General features: G+C 42.0%; 1 protein-coding gene across 12 annotated transcripts; it reads left to right on the forward strand.

The window, feature by feature from the left end:
* Window positions 1-4,512: 4,512 nt before the first annotated feature.
* On the forward strand, window positions 4,513-14,876 carry LOC103428437 (vacuolar protein sorting-associated protein 36-like). Of its 12 annotated transcripts, none has more exons than XR_003774711.2 (10): window positions 4,513-5,264; window positions 5,435-5,629; window positions 5,793-5,886; window positions 6,008-6,065; window positions 11,500-11,569; window positions 12,186-12,321; window positions 12,447-12,531; window positions 13,219-13,291; window positions 13,374-13,416; window positions 14,557-14,876. XR_003774711.2 is itself a non-coding variant. In XM_029105239.2 (10 exons), the coding sequence occupies exons 1-8, from the start codon at window positions 4,638-4,640 to the stop codon at window positions 13,274-13,276; spliced, it is 1,323 nt and encodes a 440-aa protein (XP_028961072.1). In that variant the 5' UTR covers window positions 4,514-4,637; the 3' UTR covers window positions 13,277-13,279; window positions 13,374-13,416; window positions 14,557-14,876. The 12 variants fall into 12 exon arrangements, 10 of the variants coding, with proteins under 10 accessions (XP_028961074.1, XP_028961077.1, XP_028961078.1 ...); XR_003774712.2 differs by having other exon boundaries at window positions 14,560-14,727; XM_029105239.2 differs by having other exon boundaries at window positions 4,514-5,264; window positions 13,219-13,279.
* The last annotated feature ends 2,029 nt before the right edge of the window (window positions 14,877-16,905 follow it).

Here is a 16,905-nt window from a genome sequence, read left to right on the forward strand (position 1 = left end):
TTTACTCATGTACTCCTTGAGGTTTTTGAATGCCTCGGCACATTCATCAGTCCATGTAATGTACTTCCTACTTCCCTTAAGTGCTTTAAAAAAGGGAGCACATTTGTCTGTGGCCTTAGAAATGAACCTGGTTAAGGCTGCCACCTTGCCAGTAAGGCTCTGGATGTCCTTTGAAGTTACCGGTTCCTTCATGTCGAGGATTGCTTTGATCTTCTCGGGATTAGCTTCAATGCCTCGTTGGCTAATCATGAAACCTAAGAATTTGCCAGAGCCTACGCCGAAGGCACATTTGTTGGGGTTTAACCTCATTCGATACCTCTTCAAAATAGTGAAAGTTTCAGATAGGTTGGTGATGTGTTGGTCAGCATGTTTGCTCTTGACTAACATATCATCAACGTAAACTTCCATGCTCTTCCCAATCTGCTCGGCGAACATTGAGTTGACTAGTCTCTGATAAGTCGCTCCTGCATTCTTTAGGCCGAAAGGCATGACTTTATAGCAGTATAGTCCTCTGTCGGTAGTGAAAGCTGTGTGTTCTTGATCCGAAGGGTTCATGAGGATTTGGTTGTATCCTGAGTAAGCATCCATGAAGCTCAGGAGTTCACACCCGGCCGTAGAGTCTATAAGTCTGTCAATAAGAGGAAGAGGGAAGCTATCTTTCGGACACCCTTTGTTTAGGTCGGTGTAGTCAACACACATTCTCCACAAGACCTTTTGAAGCAAAAGACTTTCTTTGGTCGAATTTTTCTTAACAAGGACCACATTTGCTACCCATGTCGGGTAATTGACTTCGCGGACAAAGCCTATGCCTTTGAGTTTTTCAACTTCTGCTTTCATTGCCTCGTATCGTTCAGCATCATAAGATCTTCGCTTCTGTCTCACCGGCTTGATCTTGGGGTCAATACTCAAACGATGACAGATGACATCGGGAGAGATGCCTGGCATGTCCTCGTATGACCAGGCGAAGACTTCAGTGTTCTCTTTCAAAAAAGATATCAATGCTAACCGAAGGGGTGGTGACAATGTGGTGCCAATCTTCACCATGCGATCTGGATAATCTCTTGAGATAGGTACCTTCTCCAACTCTTCAGCAGGTTGGGCTTGCTGGGTGAAAGAGTCATCTCGAGGATCATCGGGTTGATTGTTGCTATCAGGAAGATCCAAGTTCGCTTCATCTAGGCTGGTCTTTGTGACTTGGTCATGTACAGACAGGGTTTCCTTGGGTCCGGGCAAGTGTTGTTGCTTAACTGAAGTGTTGTAACATGATCGTGCACTAAGCTGATCTCCTCTGATGTAGCCGTTGCCATGGGGGGTTGGAAATTTCATCAACAGCATATGCGTGGATACCATAGCCTTGAGATCATTGATGCCTGTGCGCCCAAATATGACATTGTATGCCGTTGGGCAGTCAACCACTAGGAAGTTAGTGGTAATGGTAGCCGTGTAAGGGCCTGTACCAATAGTAAAGGGTAAATGTATGCTCCCTAAGGGTTGCACGATATCACCGGAGAAGCTTATCAGAGGAGAAATCGAGCGATCGAGCAAGTGTTCAGCTACACTGAGTGCCCTGAAAGCTTCGGCAAACATGATATTGACCGAAGCCCCTGTGTCTACGAGGATTCGTCGAACATCAAAGTTGGCTATGTGAGCCTCCACGATCAATGGGTCGTTATGAGGGTAGATGATGCCTCTTTCTTCCTCAGGGTAGAAACATATCGGATCCCAGTTAGGCTTTTGATACTTCCCTCCCCTGATGTCTTCCACGTGAAACACTTGGTGACCAGGCCTCAGAATTCGTTCACTGTTTTTCATGGCCCTATTGGAAGATTCAGATATGGGTGTGCCGCCGCTTATGGAATATATGACATTCACCTGGCGTTGGTTACGGTTATCCCTTTGAGGGTGAAGAAGGAATTGATCAATTTTTCCTTCTCGTGCCAAAGCTTCAATACGATCACGGAGGATGATACATTTCTCGCTATCATGGCCGTTATGCTCATGGTAGCAACAAAACGTGCCCGCGTTATTCGGGGGCGTGTAATCTGGGTGCCTCGGCTTTGGTTTTGGTATCAGGTGAGCTATGCTGGGGTAAATGGCCGCGCATGTGGCATTCAAGGGCGTGTATGTCTCATACCTTGGGGTAGGGGGTATCTTGACGCGGGTTTGACCCACTGCATTGACTGCCTGGGGGCGAGCGTTATTGTGGCGATACCCTTGGTTATCGGGATAGTGTCCCTTACTCTTTTTACTGAAAGGAGAGTGGTGAGGATGGAAATCCTTCCTCTTGCCTTGAAATTGATATGTCTGTTGATTCGGTGAAGCATTATGCAAGGCATGGGGAGGTGCCACTGCTGTTTAGGAAGTCGAGGTCTTCTCATTTAGGTGAGTCTGGCTTCCACCTCCCACTTGTTGATAAAGGATGGTTGTAGGGGGTTTCCCCTGATATGTCTTTGCCTCGGCGGAGGCATGGTTATAAGCCTGCGCCATCACCTCAGAGTAAGTCTTCCAAGTATTGGCATTGATCATGTATTTAAAGAAACAATCACGTAGGCCTGCCGTGAAGGCTTTGAGGGCAGTCTTGTCATCTGCCTCGGCACACCGGGAGTATTCATGGCTGAAGCGGCCAGCATACATACGTAATGACTCGTCTGGCTTCTGGCGGATAGTGTACAAGTCATCTGCAGAGTGCAAGCGATCGGTTTGGAAAATGTGTTGGGAAACAAATAGTTTCCTCAATTCCTCAAATGAGTCTACCGTCTCAGGTGTAAGACGACAATACCAATTTAGAGCTCCACCAGAGAGGGTGGAGGGGAAGAGAAGACATCGCTCTTCGTCGGTGTGCATCCGGTATGCCATGGTGGACTCAAAGAGGTTAAGGTGCTCAATCGGGTCCTCTTTTCCAGTATAAAGTTGCAAGCCAAGCTTTTGCTTTGTCTTTGCTTGAAGGGGGGTGTTGAGGATCCTCCTTGTAAGAGGGCCAGGCCTGGGTTGGTTCCAGTCAGGTATTTCAGCCTGACGTTCAGCCTTCAACTTGTTTACTTCCTCAAGAAGTTGTAGGACAAGGGGGTCCTGAGCGGAGTTATGTGTCACTGGAGCTTTCTTTCGTAAATCTCCATCTCCTCTTGGAATTAGGAAGGTTTGATCAAGGGCATGTGATTTTTCCCTGGACTCGCTGTACTGGCTTCCAGGGTATGTCTGTCGGAACACCTCTGAGTCCCCTGTACCCTCATGTCTCTCTGGGACTTGTTGCCCCTTCCCCAAATTGGTGGCCGGCTTGGGCCGTGGCAGGGGACCGAGTCTCTCAGAAATCCTTGGGTCATTAATCTTTGAGCTTATATGGATGGAATTCTCTCGACGTTGCTTCAGGAAATCCCGACAATCGCGAAAGACTGCTTTCGATCCTTCTGCCCCTTCAGTAAAGAGGTGTCTCCCTCCACTTCTCATGGTTCGGGTCGAAGCAACTGGGTTAAGAGAAGCCTCATGTTGATTATCAAGTCGAGGGGTAATCTGTTCCCTATCAGGGATATCTATGTCGAATGCATGTGACCCTCCATGTTGGAGGGCACCCAGTTGATGGTTGACCTCCACGGGGGCAACAAGCTCGCGTGTCTGAGCTTGCCTAGCTTCGTGGAGTGTCTCGAAGAGCTTCTCATATTGCTCCTGGAGGACCTCATTCCTTATTGCTATCTTGTTGTTCTGAGCTTCCAACTCATCGACTTTAGCTTGAAGAAGAACTCGTTTTCCTTCCTTCTTTCGTTGTTTCGCACTATGTGCAAGGGGGGTGTCATTCTGTGTGCTGTGGCTTCCTTCGCTTCCCATGTTGGAGAGGGATGCCTGGTCAAAAGAAAGTGTACGAATGATAGAAACCAGCTTGACACAGCTGAAGAGAGTAGGAATAAGTGTCGCTTCCCACAGACGGCGCCAAATGTTGATGCACAAAACCGGAGGTCTTGGAACAACAGAAAGTGTCAGGTTTTGTGACCTTCGCTTGGTTGCTTGGTTGCTTCAGTCACTAGTGAGGATAAGTACGTAAATGAATAGAGACAGAGAAGCAAACACAGGATGTACGTGGTTCACCCAGATTGGCTACGTCCACGGAGTAGAGGAGTTCTTATTAGTAGTGAAGGGCTTACACAAGTACAAAGGATCAAGCTCTCAATTTAGTGAGTTCTTGTGAATGATTTAACACAAAATGGCATTAGGCCATATTGTGGGGGAATGACCCCTATTTATAGAAAAACTTGTAGCTTTGTCACATTGACATGTGTCATGTTATGATTGGTTCTTGATGTTGACACGTGCTGCGCTCTGATTGGCTTCTAATCTTGACACGTGTCGAGTAGTGATTGGCCTCCTGGTCGGAGGGGAACTCTTCTGGGTCCTTGACAGTATAGCGTTGGCCGGTGCTCGGTAGTTTCGGGATTGGTCAAGTATGGTACAAACAAATATAAAAAAAAATTAAAATTTACACACCAATATTTGAGCCATATAATTTTGACTTGTACTGTTTCATCTTCCATTCCCACATCCTCAAGTTCAAACCAAACCGAGTCATCATCATAAGATACAACACACGATTTCAGACTTGTGATTACATTGTCATCATCATCACGATTCACGACTCACATGGTCGTCAAATGGCCGGGAACTGCCTGCAAGCCGCGGAGCTAACCACGAGTGGCCGCCCAGTCCTTCTCCCAACTGAGATCGAATGTTCCCTCCTTTCCGCCGTAGACCTCGAATGCGAAGACCTCCCCAACTTCCCGCACCTTAAATTGGGTCTCCTCATTCTCACCACCCACCGCCTCTTATGGCTTCCCGACTCCACCACCACAACAGCCACCGCCATCCCTCTCGCTGCCATCGCCCACATCTTTGCCGCCAAAAAGTCAATCAAGTCCATGTTCGCCTGGCCCCGGGTCAGATTCCAGCTCTCGGTTTCGCCCGAAGGCCGGGTTCCGGATTCGGGTTCGGGTTCGAGGTCGGTGGTTGTGACGGTGGTGGTGAGGGGGAAGGGCGATTTGGACGCGTTTTTGAGCAAATTTTGGGAGAGCTGGCGGGGTAGAGCCTGGGAGATTGCGGACGAGCAGGGCAGCTCCGATGCGGCTTCAGGTTCGGGTTCGGCGTCCAGTTCCGGGTTGTATACGAGGGAAGGGACGGTGAGGATGGTTGGAGTTTCGGGGATATTGAGGAAAGAGCAGGAAATGTGGGAGAGTACTGATAAGAGCTTGCAGGATGCTTTCCAGGACTTGAATGCTCTCATGGTAATAAAAATGTCGTCTTTCGGTTACCATGATAAACATTTTCTTGAATTTCAGGGATTTTAATTGCTGCATTTGAATTCTTCAATTTGTATAATTTTCGATTGGAGTTGAGTGTGCGTGCATTCTGTTTGTGAATGGTTTTAAATTGTAGAGTAATATTAAATTTACAGAGTAAGGCTAAAGAGATGGTGATGCTAGCAGAAAAAATGAGGCAGAAGCTTTTATCTGGCTCGACTTCGCAGCCAAATGATGAGGAATTGGGTTCCAAACAAGAGATGCAGGATTGGATGCTGAGTGTTGGCATTATATCGCCCGTTACTAAGGAGTCTGCTGGTTCTCAGTATCACCAACAATTGTCTCGTCAGGTTGTCTTCTTTCCGTGTTTTGTGTGAATGAAATCAGCTCTATTTACGTTCATTCTTATTGGATGTTAACACTCACACGAAAAATACATCATGTCATTTATTATTTTCTCAATGTCTTCGTGTTAGAAAAGAAAACTAATTTTCTGTTGTTTCTGATAAATAGTTGGCAGATTTTGTCAGACTTCCACTTGAGAGAGCTGGAGGAATGATGAATCTTATAGACATCTACTGTCTCTTCAATCGTGCTCGAGGCACAGGTGTTGTGTGATAATACCTCATCTCTTATTTTTAATTGTGTTAGCTCTAATTGGTTAAGTTTCGAGTTCATGTTGGAATTTTTGAAGGGTGAAAAGTGGCTTAGTATCTCTCTTTATGCAGAACTGATCTCACCAGAGGATTTGCTGCAAGCGTGTTCGCTCTGGGAGAAATTTGATGTGTATGTAGGAATTTCTTCAATTTGAAGGAAAGATGAGAGAAAATCGGTTACGGTGGTTTGGACATGTGCAAAGAAGGCCTACTGACGCTCCGATTAGAAGATGCGACTATGGGACAGAGGTTCAGGGCCGAAGGGGTAGAGGAAGACCTAGGAAAACTTTGGAAGAGACTCTAAGAAAAGACTTAGAGTACTTGGATCTAACGAAGGACATGACACATGATCGAGCACAATGGCGTTCTAAGATTCATATAGCCGATCCCACCCAGTGACTTGGATTTTCCAAGTCTCCAACCGAGAAGTTTTCCTCACTCGGAAAATTAAGGGAACACTACCCCAACCTACATGCTCCACTCAGAAAGCTTCAACATACAAGCTTCAACAAAAGAAAATTCAAAGAACTTAGCGAATAAGGCTTTGGTGTATTTAACACAATACGTTGAAATGAAGGAAAGCTTATTTATTGATATCCCCGATAAGCTACAAATATGTACATATACATGAGTCAAAATAAACACACAAGAGGGAGCCTTCACAAAGGTTGCTTAGGAGAAGTCTCAGCAGTCGGTAGAGCCTCAGAAAGAGAAGGCACCGGAGGGGGATCATTTGGAGCCTCAGTACTGGACAGAACCCTAGAAGGAGGAGGCATCAGAGGTTGATCATTTGGAGCTTCATTACGCGGTACAGCCCCAGAAGACGAAGGCAATAAATGCCTTTGGAACAAACCCACAAATCTCTGATGATCAAGTAAAACCTGACCATCAGTTTCCTTCATCTGGTCAAGCTTCCTCTTCATGTTTGTAGCATAGTCATGTGCGAGCCGGTGCAACTGTTTATTCTCATGCTTGAGCCCTCTAATCTCCTGTTTGAGACTCATCACTTCAGCCGCCAATGATTCAACTTGGCGGGTTCGAGCAAATAGGCGTTGGGCCATATTAGACACAGAACCTGCACACTGAACACTGAGAGCCAGCGAATCCTTAACAGCTAACTCATCAGACCGTTTGGAAAGTAGTCTGTTATCTTTGGGAGTGAGAAGGTTCCTGGCCACCACCGCAGCGGTCATATCATTCTTCATCACGGAATCCCCAACGGTAAGAGGACCAGTGGGGGAGACGAAGGATGGACGCCATATGTTGTCTGGAGAAGGCGGGGCTGCCTCTTCAACAAGGTTCAAGTCAAAACGACGGTCGGAGGGGCCAGACATTTTCAAAGGTGTTGAAGAGAGAAGAGGTCGGACAAATCAAGATCTTAGAAGTGCAAGAATGAAGCTTCTACTGGTGGAGATTCAAGTGTGCTTTGGAACTTAATGCCAGCCCCTATAAAAATCTGCACTCGACGGAGCTTCAGAAATCGAAGAGGCGCCTGCTCAGAAATCGAAGAGGCGTTTGCTTTCTCAAAAGCTGGGCTGCTTAGAGATCACGAGGGTTGATCTCAGAAATCGAAGAGGCGTTTGCTTTCTCAAAAGTTGGGCTGCTCAAAGACCACAAAGGCCGATCTCAGAAATCGAAGAGGCGCTCACTTTCTCAAAAGCTGGGCTCCCCAGAGACCACGAGGGCCGATCTCAGAAATCGAAGAGGCACCTACTTTTCCAGCCTTGTCAGCACCTGTCACACGCACACTCAGCTTTGCGGAAATTATGGGCATTCTATCGAAGACTTCTGGGGAAGTAGAAAACACATGAATCTTACTGTTCAATCACCCACTTGCCACACGCAACAATAGCTCATGGGTACCACAGAAAACTTTGCCAAAGTTCTCTGCCAAAGTTGAGCACGTGAAGCTTGCAGCTCCCACTTCATCACTCTGACCAAGAAGGGTAAAAGAATAGCAAATAAACAACACTAACAAAGTTTAAACCCATAAATTTTGAAGGTCTAGCTACCATATTATTACCCACAAGGGTAAAGGAACAGTACCACTGCTGGATAATTGGAAAGTCCCTGTGTGTCAACCTCTGTGCTTCGTGGCAAGGTAGACTAGCAAACATGCCCAACCTTTACTCACATTCGAGAAAACACTCCCAATAAGATTGCTTGCTCCAAAATCGAAGAGGCACCGTCCTCCGAATCTCGAGAGCCAGACTCCCAACATGACTACTTTCTTAAAAATCGAAGAGAAGCTTCGTGGCAAGGTAGACTAGCAAACATGCCCAACCTTTACTCACATTCGAGAAAACACTCCCAACAAGATTGCTTGCTCCAAAATCGAAGAGGCACCGCCCTCCGAATCTCGAGAGCCAGACTCCCAACATGATTACTTTCTCAAAAATCGAAGAGACGCTGCTCCCCGAATCTTCGAGAGCCAGACCCCCAGCATGATTGCTTTCTCAAAAATCGATGAGGCATCGTTCTCCGAATCAATCGAAGAGGCGCTCGCTTTCTCAAAAGCTGGGCTGCTCAGAGACCACGAGGGCCAATCTCAGAAATCGAAGAGGCACCTACTTTTCTAGCCTTGTCAGCACCTGTCACACGCACACTCAGCTTTGCAGAAATTATGGGCATTCTGTCGAAGACTTCTGGTGAAGTAGAAAGCACATGAATCTTACTGTTCAATCACCCACTTCCCACACGCAACAATAGCTCATGGGTACCACATATAACTTTGCCAAAGTTGAGCACGTGAAGCTTGCAGCTCCCACTACATCGCTCTGACCAAGAAAGGTAAAAGAATAGCAAAGAAACAGCACTAACAAAGTTTAGACACATAAATTTTAAAGGTCTAGCTACCATATTATTACCCACAAGGGTAAAGGAACAGTACCACTGCTGGATAATTGGAAAGTCCCTGTGTGTCAACCTCTGTGCTTCGTGGCAAGGTAGACTAGCAAACATGCCCAACCTTTACTCACATTCGAGAAAACACTCCCAACAAGATTGCTTGCTCCAAAATCGAAGAGGCACCGTCCTCCGAATCTCGAGAGCCAGACTCCCAACATGACTACTTTCTCAAAATTGAAGAGAGGGTAAAGGAACAGTACCATTGCTGGATAATTGGAAAGTCCCTGTGTGTCAACCTTTGTGCTTCGTGGCAAGGTAGACTAGCAAACATGCCCAACCTTTACTCACATTCGAGACAACACTCCCAACAAGATTGCTTGCTCCAAAATCGAAGAGGCACCGCCCTTCGAATCTCGAGAGCCAGACTCCCAACATGATTACTTCCTCAAAAATCGAAGAGACACTGCTCTCCGAATCTCGAGAGTCAGACCCCCAACATGATTGCTTTCTCAAAAATCGAAGAGGCATCGTTTTCCGAATCTCGAGAGCCAGATACCACAGACCACTTTTTCAAAGTGCTCTGACAGAGTTAAAACATGTGAAACTGGCAGCTCCCACTACCGTGCTATGACCAAGCAGGGTAAAGGAATAGCATTACTACTTGTTGTTAGGGAGACTCCTATATATGTCGACCTCCATCCCCAACGGACAGGCAGACCTGCAAAAATGCTCAACCCTTCATCATATCTGAGAGGGCACTCCCAACGAAGCCTTTCGAAATATTCAGCTTTCTTTCCCCCCGATAATACCTCTGCAAACAAGCTATACTAGAGCAAGAATATCTCATATCATCAGGGTTAAAAGCAAGAGTATCCCATATCATGCTTTTTCCCTGTCTTTTCCTTTGGCCTTGTTTTTACCTGCAAGACAAGGAGAAAGAGAGCAATCAGTCAGCAGTTGGAATCAAGCTTCCAGCCAGGAACTGACTGCCTGGAACCCCTTACCTGATTACTTACCTGGCATTGCTCTCGAGTACTCATCTTCAACATCTTATGTTTCCAGGGAAGATTCCGCATCTGCTTGAGGAACAGATAGGGCAAGTGCGAAGGATACAAGGAAGCATGTGGAGACAAGCGTAACAGCACACGTGCCGATACATCCATTACTCTGTCAAAAGCAAAAGTATCCCATATCAGCAGGGTGGAACGTACTCTAGATTTGATGGACTTGTTTTGACCCTCAAATTCTTCAGTCGGCCTTATACTCTGGAGGAAACCAGAAAACCCTCCAGCTCAGTTCAAGAATAAGCCTGTGGAAAGTTACTTCTTCAAAAGCAAAAGTATCTCATATCATCTCTTCTCATTTTTCTTCTCTTTATCCTTCATGCTGCTGCAAGATGGGGAGAAGGTGAACAATCAGTCGGAGCTCTGATTGCTTACCTTGTCTGTCACCTCTTTCAGCAGACCCCCTAGCTCGGCGACTTGGGGGACTCCTACTACATGGTTTGTATCGCGCTTGACCAAGCCTGAAACTACAAGTAAGCTTCAAGTGAAATTGATACATTACCTTGTGCATCTCCACCAGTTAAAGATACCACCCCTGGATGGAGGAAGAGTACTTCCAGAGAAGATGCCATATCTACCTATGAGACAGATAAGGCAAGTCAAGACGACACCACACTCCGATACTTAGAAGTTTCGTGATTACGAGATCATTCTCCCACAATATTTCCTAATGTCATTTGTACTAAATCATTCACTTGTACTCACTAAAGGAGAGCTTGAACCTATGTACTTGTGTAAACCCTTCACAATTAATGAGAACTCTTCTATTCCGTGGACGTAGCCAATCTGGGTGAACCACGTACATCTTGTGTTTGCTTTCCTATCTCTATCCATTTATATACTTATCCACACTAATGACCGGAGCAATCTAGCGAAGATCACAAAAAGCGACCGTTTTCGCTACCTAGGATCTATCTTGCAAGAGAACGGAGAATTAGATGGAGATCTCAACCATAGAATACGAGCTGGATGGATGAAGTGTAAGAATGCATCCGGCGTGTTGTGTGACCGTCGTAGGCCACTGAAGCTCAAGGGAAAATTTTATAGGACGGCAATAAGGCCAGCGATGTTGTATGGCACAGAATGTTGGGCGGTGAAGCATCAACACGTACACAAAATGGGTGTAGCGGAGATGAGGATGCTTCGTGGGATGTGTGGGCACACGAGAAAGGATAAGATTGGGAATGAGGATATCCGAGGTAAAGTAGGAGTAGCCGAAATTGTAGGAAAGATGAGAGAAAATCGGCTCCGGTGATTTGGACATGTGCAAAGAAGGCCGACTGACGCTCCGGTTCGAAGATGTGACTACGGGACAGAGGTTCAGGGCCGAAGGGGTAGAGGAAGACCTAGGAAAACTTTGGCAGAGACTCTAAGAAAAGACTTAGAGTACTTGGATCTAACGGAGGACATGACACAAAACCGAGCGCAATGGCGTTCTAGGATTCATATAGCCGACCCCACTTAGTGGGAAAAGGCTTTGTTGTTGTTGTTGTTGTTGTTTATCTCAAAACATGGAAATACATTAGTGAAAATGCAAACTATAAATGCTAGTATACATTACTTGTAATGAGTAAAAAATGAATACGTGGCTACACCATTATTATGTGACATGAGTATGATGATATCATCTTGTTGATTATTCTATATTTGCAGCCCAGTAATGCTTCGAAGGTTTGATAGTGGAGTCATGGTCATCCAGAATAAGTCCCACAGTGACGAAGAGGTGATCTTATATCATTATAAGCTGTTTCATATTGATAAAATTGTGTACTTGTTTTGGTTGAAACATATTCCCCTTGCACTTTCCGAGCCAAAATGGTGGAATGCATGTATACTAATACTACCATTAAGGCCCACCATAACCGTACTTAAAACTAACCCTTGCGTTGTCCTGCTTCAAATGAATTGTTTTCGTACACAACAAGACTAAAGGATATTGGTTTCGAAAAAGAAGATAGATTCAGTTCTAACATTCTAAGAGAGAAAATATTTGTTCTGGTGCAAATGAATTTAATTCCAAGTTCCTCACAAGGAATCTGATTCCTGAACAGGAATGAGATAGATCTTATGCAGGTCCTAAATGGGACCTATGTTTCCCTTGATTACTTTAGTGTAAGGCTAGAATAGGGAGGAATGAGAATTATTTCATTCTTCCATTCAAGCTATATGGTACACATTGTTTTTTTGTTTTTCGTTTGATAAAATGATGAAAAACGCATCCTGGCCATGTACGATGCTAGAATGTACTTTGTTTTGCATCTTTGATTATGACATCTGTCATTCTACATCAGAAGCCATTTCAAGTTGCATGAAACAACTCACTGTGTTTTTTAAATCAGGTTTTCGCTAGAATCAAGACCCTTGTAACAAAGCCTGATGCTCTTAGAACTGGGATAAGTGCTAGTGATGCTGCAATTACATTAAGTATTGCACCAGGCATGGCCAAGGAGCATCTTCTTACTGCTGAAAGCAAAGGTACACTGCTGCACAACATTGTTTTACAATACTCTGATGTTGTTTTCTTCATAAGAGTGTGTGTTTTTATAAATTATATATTAGTACTATGGTTGAATTTTGATTAATTTTGGATATTTTGGTAGGTTTGCTGTGCAGAGATATAAGCCCTGATGGCTTTCGCTTTTATATCAACCTGTTTCCCGAAATCGATCCAAATGACTTGTACCTGTAAGTGAAAAATCTGTCGTTGATATTGAAGACTTATGTTTCTCCTTATTTGATGTTATTATTCACACTCTTCTCCTAAAGGAACTTGTTTATCAAATCTTAGTTACTGTGTCTCCCAGTGATTCAATTTATTTTTTATACAATTTAAGCATCTTCAAAAAGATTACCATTAGATCGACTTCTATAGTAGATAATGTATATTTAGTTTTCCGGCCATAATATTAGGTATGCAAGTATGTGGGGATATCCTAGACTTTGAATGCAAGAAATAATATCACAAAAACAAGGGATAAACGGGAACCCTATGAGGCTATGACATTAGGATAGCACACATAATGCATGGGTCCGCGAATTCTCATGTGTAAAGAGTGTGACAGGTTTAGCAGTTCGAATGTCTACTGTCAAAGTCTAGCATAACCACCCTGTGACTTTAAATTTCAAGCCTTGAACCGCTGAAAAATGCCCCAATTTTTTCTTTAAACCATCCCAAACCCTCGATCTACTTATGTACTGGATACATCTTGAAGTTTACACCCTGAAACTATCCTACGTCACATTTATGCATTTCTTTAAAAAAATTAATGTAGATGACAAGGTGGTGGTAGGACTAACTCTTATTTTTATTATGTACATGCAATACATTTTCATTATCTATTTGTTTGTAATAAGTATATTGTCTTTGGACAGAGTGAAAGATTATGGAATCTATCACACATGGTTGAGGGCGGCGTCTGCTTCTGGATGAGAGGTGATTTGTGCGGTAATCCCTTTCTCTATTTTCATGTGGCTGAAATCAAAAGCAAATAAGACTGACATAAATGGATTAATGCTGTTGAAATCAGGAGTTAAGACGTAAACAAATTGATAAATGCCGAATGTTTTCAGGTGAGTTTATTCCTATTTATCACTTAATTACCAGGAAAACTTCAAACTTTCAATTTTGGGGTGATGCACAGACATAAAGTTCCACAAGGATGCATCAAGGGCATACTTGACTCCAATATAATAGAATTATAGGCATATATGTGCTTCTTGAGAGTTGGCGTCTCCGGTCCTTGCCTTTAACAAATACATCGACTTTGTAATTGAACAGAAAAGAAGGAAAGAATTGTGTGGGGAGGGAAGCGTTTTTATATTATATTTATTGAAATTTTCTATATCTCCCCACCTTTCCCCCTTCCCATTTGCTTATTGGAACATGGAGAATTATTGCGCCATTTTCGTAAATGTCTTTTTACTGTGGTTTTCTCTTTTCTTCACGGCTCCAAGTTTGATTATGTTTGATTGATTCTTGGATTGATATTTAAGGCTTTGTTCTGTGTTCTTTCTGGTATTTTTGTTGTTGTTGTTGTTGTTCTGGTAATGTGAGACCAGGCTGAAAAATAACGAGCTTTCATTAATTTAGGGCCGTTTGACAACCAACTCGTTTTAGCTTTTAGTTTTTGAATTTATTTTTGCTAGATATAGAGGGAAATATATAAGGAATGGAGAAGAATGAAGGGTGAGAGGGAGAAATGAAGGAGATTATACGAAAGCAAAAACTTGAAAGTGAAAACAACTTAGAAGAGTTTTTGGTTTTTAGTTTTCATTTTGTGTACATTCTTTATACGTTCTTCTACATCTCTCTCACCATCCTTTCTCCCTCTTATATATCTCATTTCTCGTGTATTTCCCTCCATCTCTATGCTAACACAAAAGTAACACTAACTAAACGAGATGGTTATCAAATGGGCCCTTGGTGCCTCAATATTTAGGAATTGTATTCTACTAATCATAGTCTAATCACATTCTCGTGCATAAGCATAACTAGTCACAGCTTCGGTGTAACGAATCTGAACAAACTCAGCTTGTCTCCCGTCTAGTCGGCTTGGTGTTAATTGGTTGGTGTGTGTTGGTTTTATAGCTGTTATGGTATGACTATGAGCTTGTGATTAGTCATGAGAATGTGATCAGGGTGATAATTAGTAGTGCACAATCTACTTGATCCACTTTACTTATATCTCATTGTTTGATTTGAGTTTGTAGTAGCATGCAAGTGGAAGGAAATTCATTCTATCTCCATACATACCTATTTTGATGTTGAATAAGTCAACACTCATTCCAAGAAGAGGACCATCTGCAGATGCAATAAAAAAGAGAGATTATTATATTTTCATGTATCTGACTGTTAGATGATTAATGTATTAATTAACTGCATGTTTCGTAGTTAAGTCTCATAAATCAAAACGTGTCAAAAAACGTTTCTCGATTCTAACCCTATGTATAGGGGTCGGGATGAGACTTTTTTTTGACACATTTTGACACTTTATAAGTTCAATCTATAACTTTTTTTTCCAGGATTCAAACTGTATATATTTCGATTTATTATTCATAAGATCATATTTGTAAAAAATTAAACAAATTCAAAATTATTAAGGCATCCAGTTATTGTGAAGAAATAGACATAGTCGGTTTATCAAAGAAACATCAGTATGACTATTGTCTAATCCAAAGGTCAAATATTTTGAATTTGGGTGGTTTATTTGAAAAATCATCTATGTTTTTGGACCTAGATCTAAAAGCCTGTATAATCCTTTGCGAAGATGATGGTTGTACCAATAAAATACGATGGGAGGGATCACTCAATTGAAGGGGGCTCTCTCTACATATAGGCTTAGGGGTGGGTTTGATATGGTTATCATTCCAAAATCCTAGTACCAATTACCATACCATACCATACTTTGACAAAATTTATTAACATTACTATACCAAACTTTCGTTATACCGAAATTTGGTATTGTCAAATAGTTCGGTTAACATGGTATAGTAATGGTAATTGCCAATTTGCTTTAGGACAAAATCTATTTTTGTTTTTTAACCCAATTCAAGGGCAAAACTTTTTTTTTTTTTTTTGGCACTTTTATCTGATACATTGTAGCCTAAATTCATCTATTATTCATCATTCACAATTCACACACACAATAGTTCAAATGATGTATCAAGATTCATGATGAAAATTATGCTTACAATCCAAATAGAAGTTACGAACCAAAACAAATAGAAGTTAAAGTTTCAAACCAAATGAAAATTGGAACTAAACTTCAAAAAGATCCGTTGATCAATTCTTCAAGTTTGAGATGTTGAAACTTTTGGAGAAGGCATTGAACTTGTGTCAAGCTTATATTATAAACAAAGAAAACATATTAGTAGCAAGAAGAATTAAAGTTGAAAACCATTTAATAACAAATTTACTAAAAAAATTAAAGCATATCTTACTTGTTTCCACTTCTTCTATTTCTTTGTAAAATTGAAGCATATCTTTTGTTGGTTCCTTGTAGAAGTTTACTTCATCCACCATAAGCCAATCACTAGTACACACTAGTGTCTCTAACATTTTAGGAGTCAATGATGCCCTAAAAGGGTCCACAACCCTCATCCCTAGGCTAAATGCATTTTCACTAGTAACGATAGAAGTGAGAATTGCAAAGATATCATTGGCTATTTGTGAAAGAATTTGGAACTCTTTTGTATTTGATTTCTACCAACTCAAGAGATCAAAGCCACCAATAACAATGCTAATATAAGGAGTGACGAAGTACTTATCAACTTCATTGGATATCTCCAAAAGGTGTTGCTCCCTCTTTTCTTGTATAAGCTCATTCATTGGAACCATAGTCTGAAAATATCGATGTTGATAATTTCGCTCACACTTCAGCAATATTTTGTCAAAATATTGGTGTAATATAGCTAAAATATCGAAAATATCGATGTAAAGGAAGGAAAAAAAAAAGAATTAAAAAAAAGGGAAAAAAGGAAGGAAAAAAAACACAAAGGGGATTTGAACCCCTTCCATTTTACTCCTCTAACACCGTAACCACCATATATCACTTATGTTTTAGTGATAATATGCTAAAATATTTATATTTATATGAGTAGCATGTTAACAATTACATGCAAAACGATTTTGGGGATTTATCATTTGATGAATACTCTTCACAATAAACTTACTCTACACATAGAGATGATGAAGATAGTGAAAATTTTGAACCTCATAGGAACTTTATGTGATACTAAATCACTCATGTATCTTACCATGTAATGTATAAAGTGTAAAATATTGTAGTAAATCATTATATATAAATAATTATGGTGTGTTTAATCTTTTTTCATTAATTACTACATATTTTCTACACTCACAGTGTTTGCCAGCTCGCTGTATAATCAACTTAAATCAGTTAAATCCATCATGTAATGCATTTCCTTCTAATTTTTTTTGATAAACTAATATATAATTGACTAAATAAACATTCTGCAAAGTTTCAATAAAATTTCCAAGTTTTTCTTACAATTTCCGTGGTTTTTATTCAATTTTTATTGATATCAATAATATCCTGA

This window comes from Malus domestica, chromosome 07 (assembly GCF_042453785.1).
Source record: "Malus domestica chromosome 07, GDT2T_hap1".
NCBI classification, from domain to species: Eukaryota; Viridiplantae; Streptophyta; class Magnoliopsida; order Rosales; family Rosaceae; genus Malus; species Malus domestica.

Coding starts and splice junctions, on each gene's coding strand:
- LOC103428437 (XM_029105241.2), top strand. CDS start 4,638: ATGGCCGGGAACTGCCTGCAAGCCGCGGAGCTAACCACGAGTGGCCGC. Junction 5,630..5,792: donor ACCAACAATTGTCTCGTCAG/GTTGTCTTCTTT, acceptor TCTGATAAATAG/TTGGCAGATTTTGTCAGACT. Junction 5,887..6,007: donor CAATCGTGCTCGAGGCACAG/GTGTTGTGTGAT, acceptor CTCTTTATGCAG/AACTGATCTCACCAGAGGAT.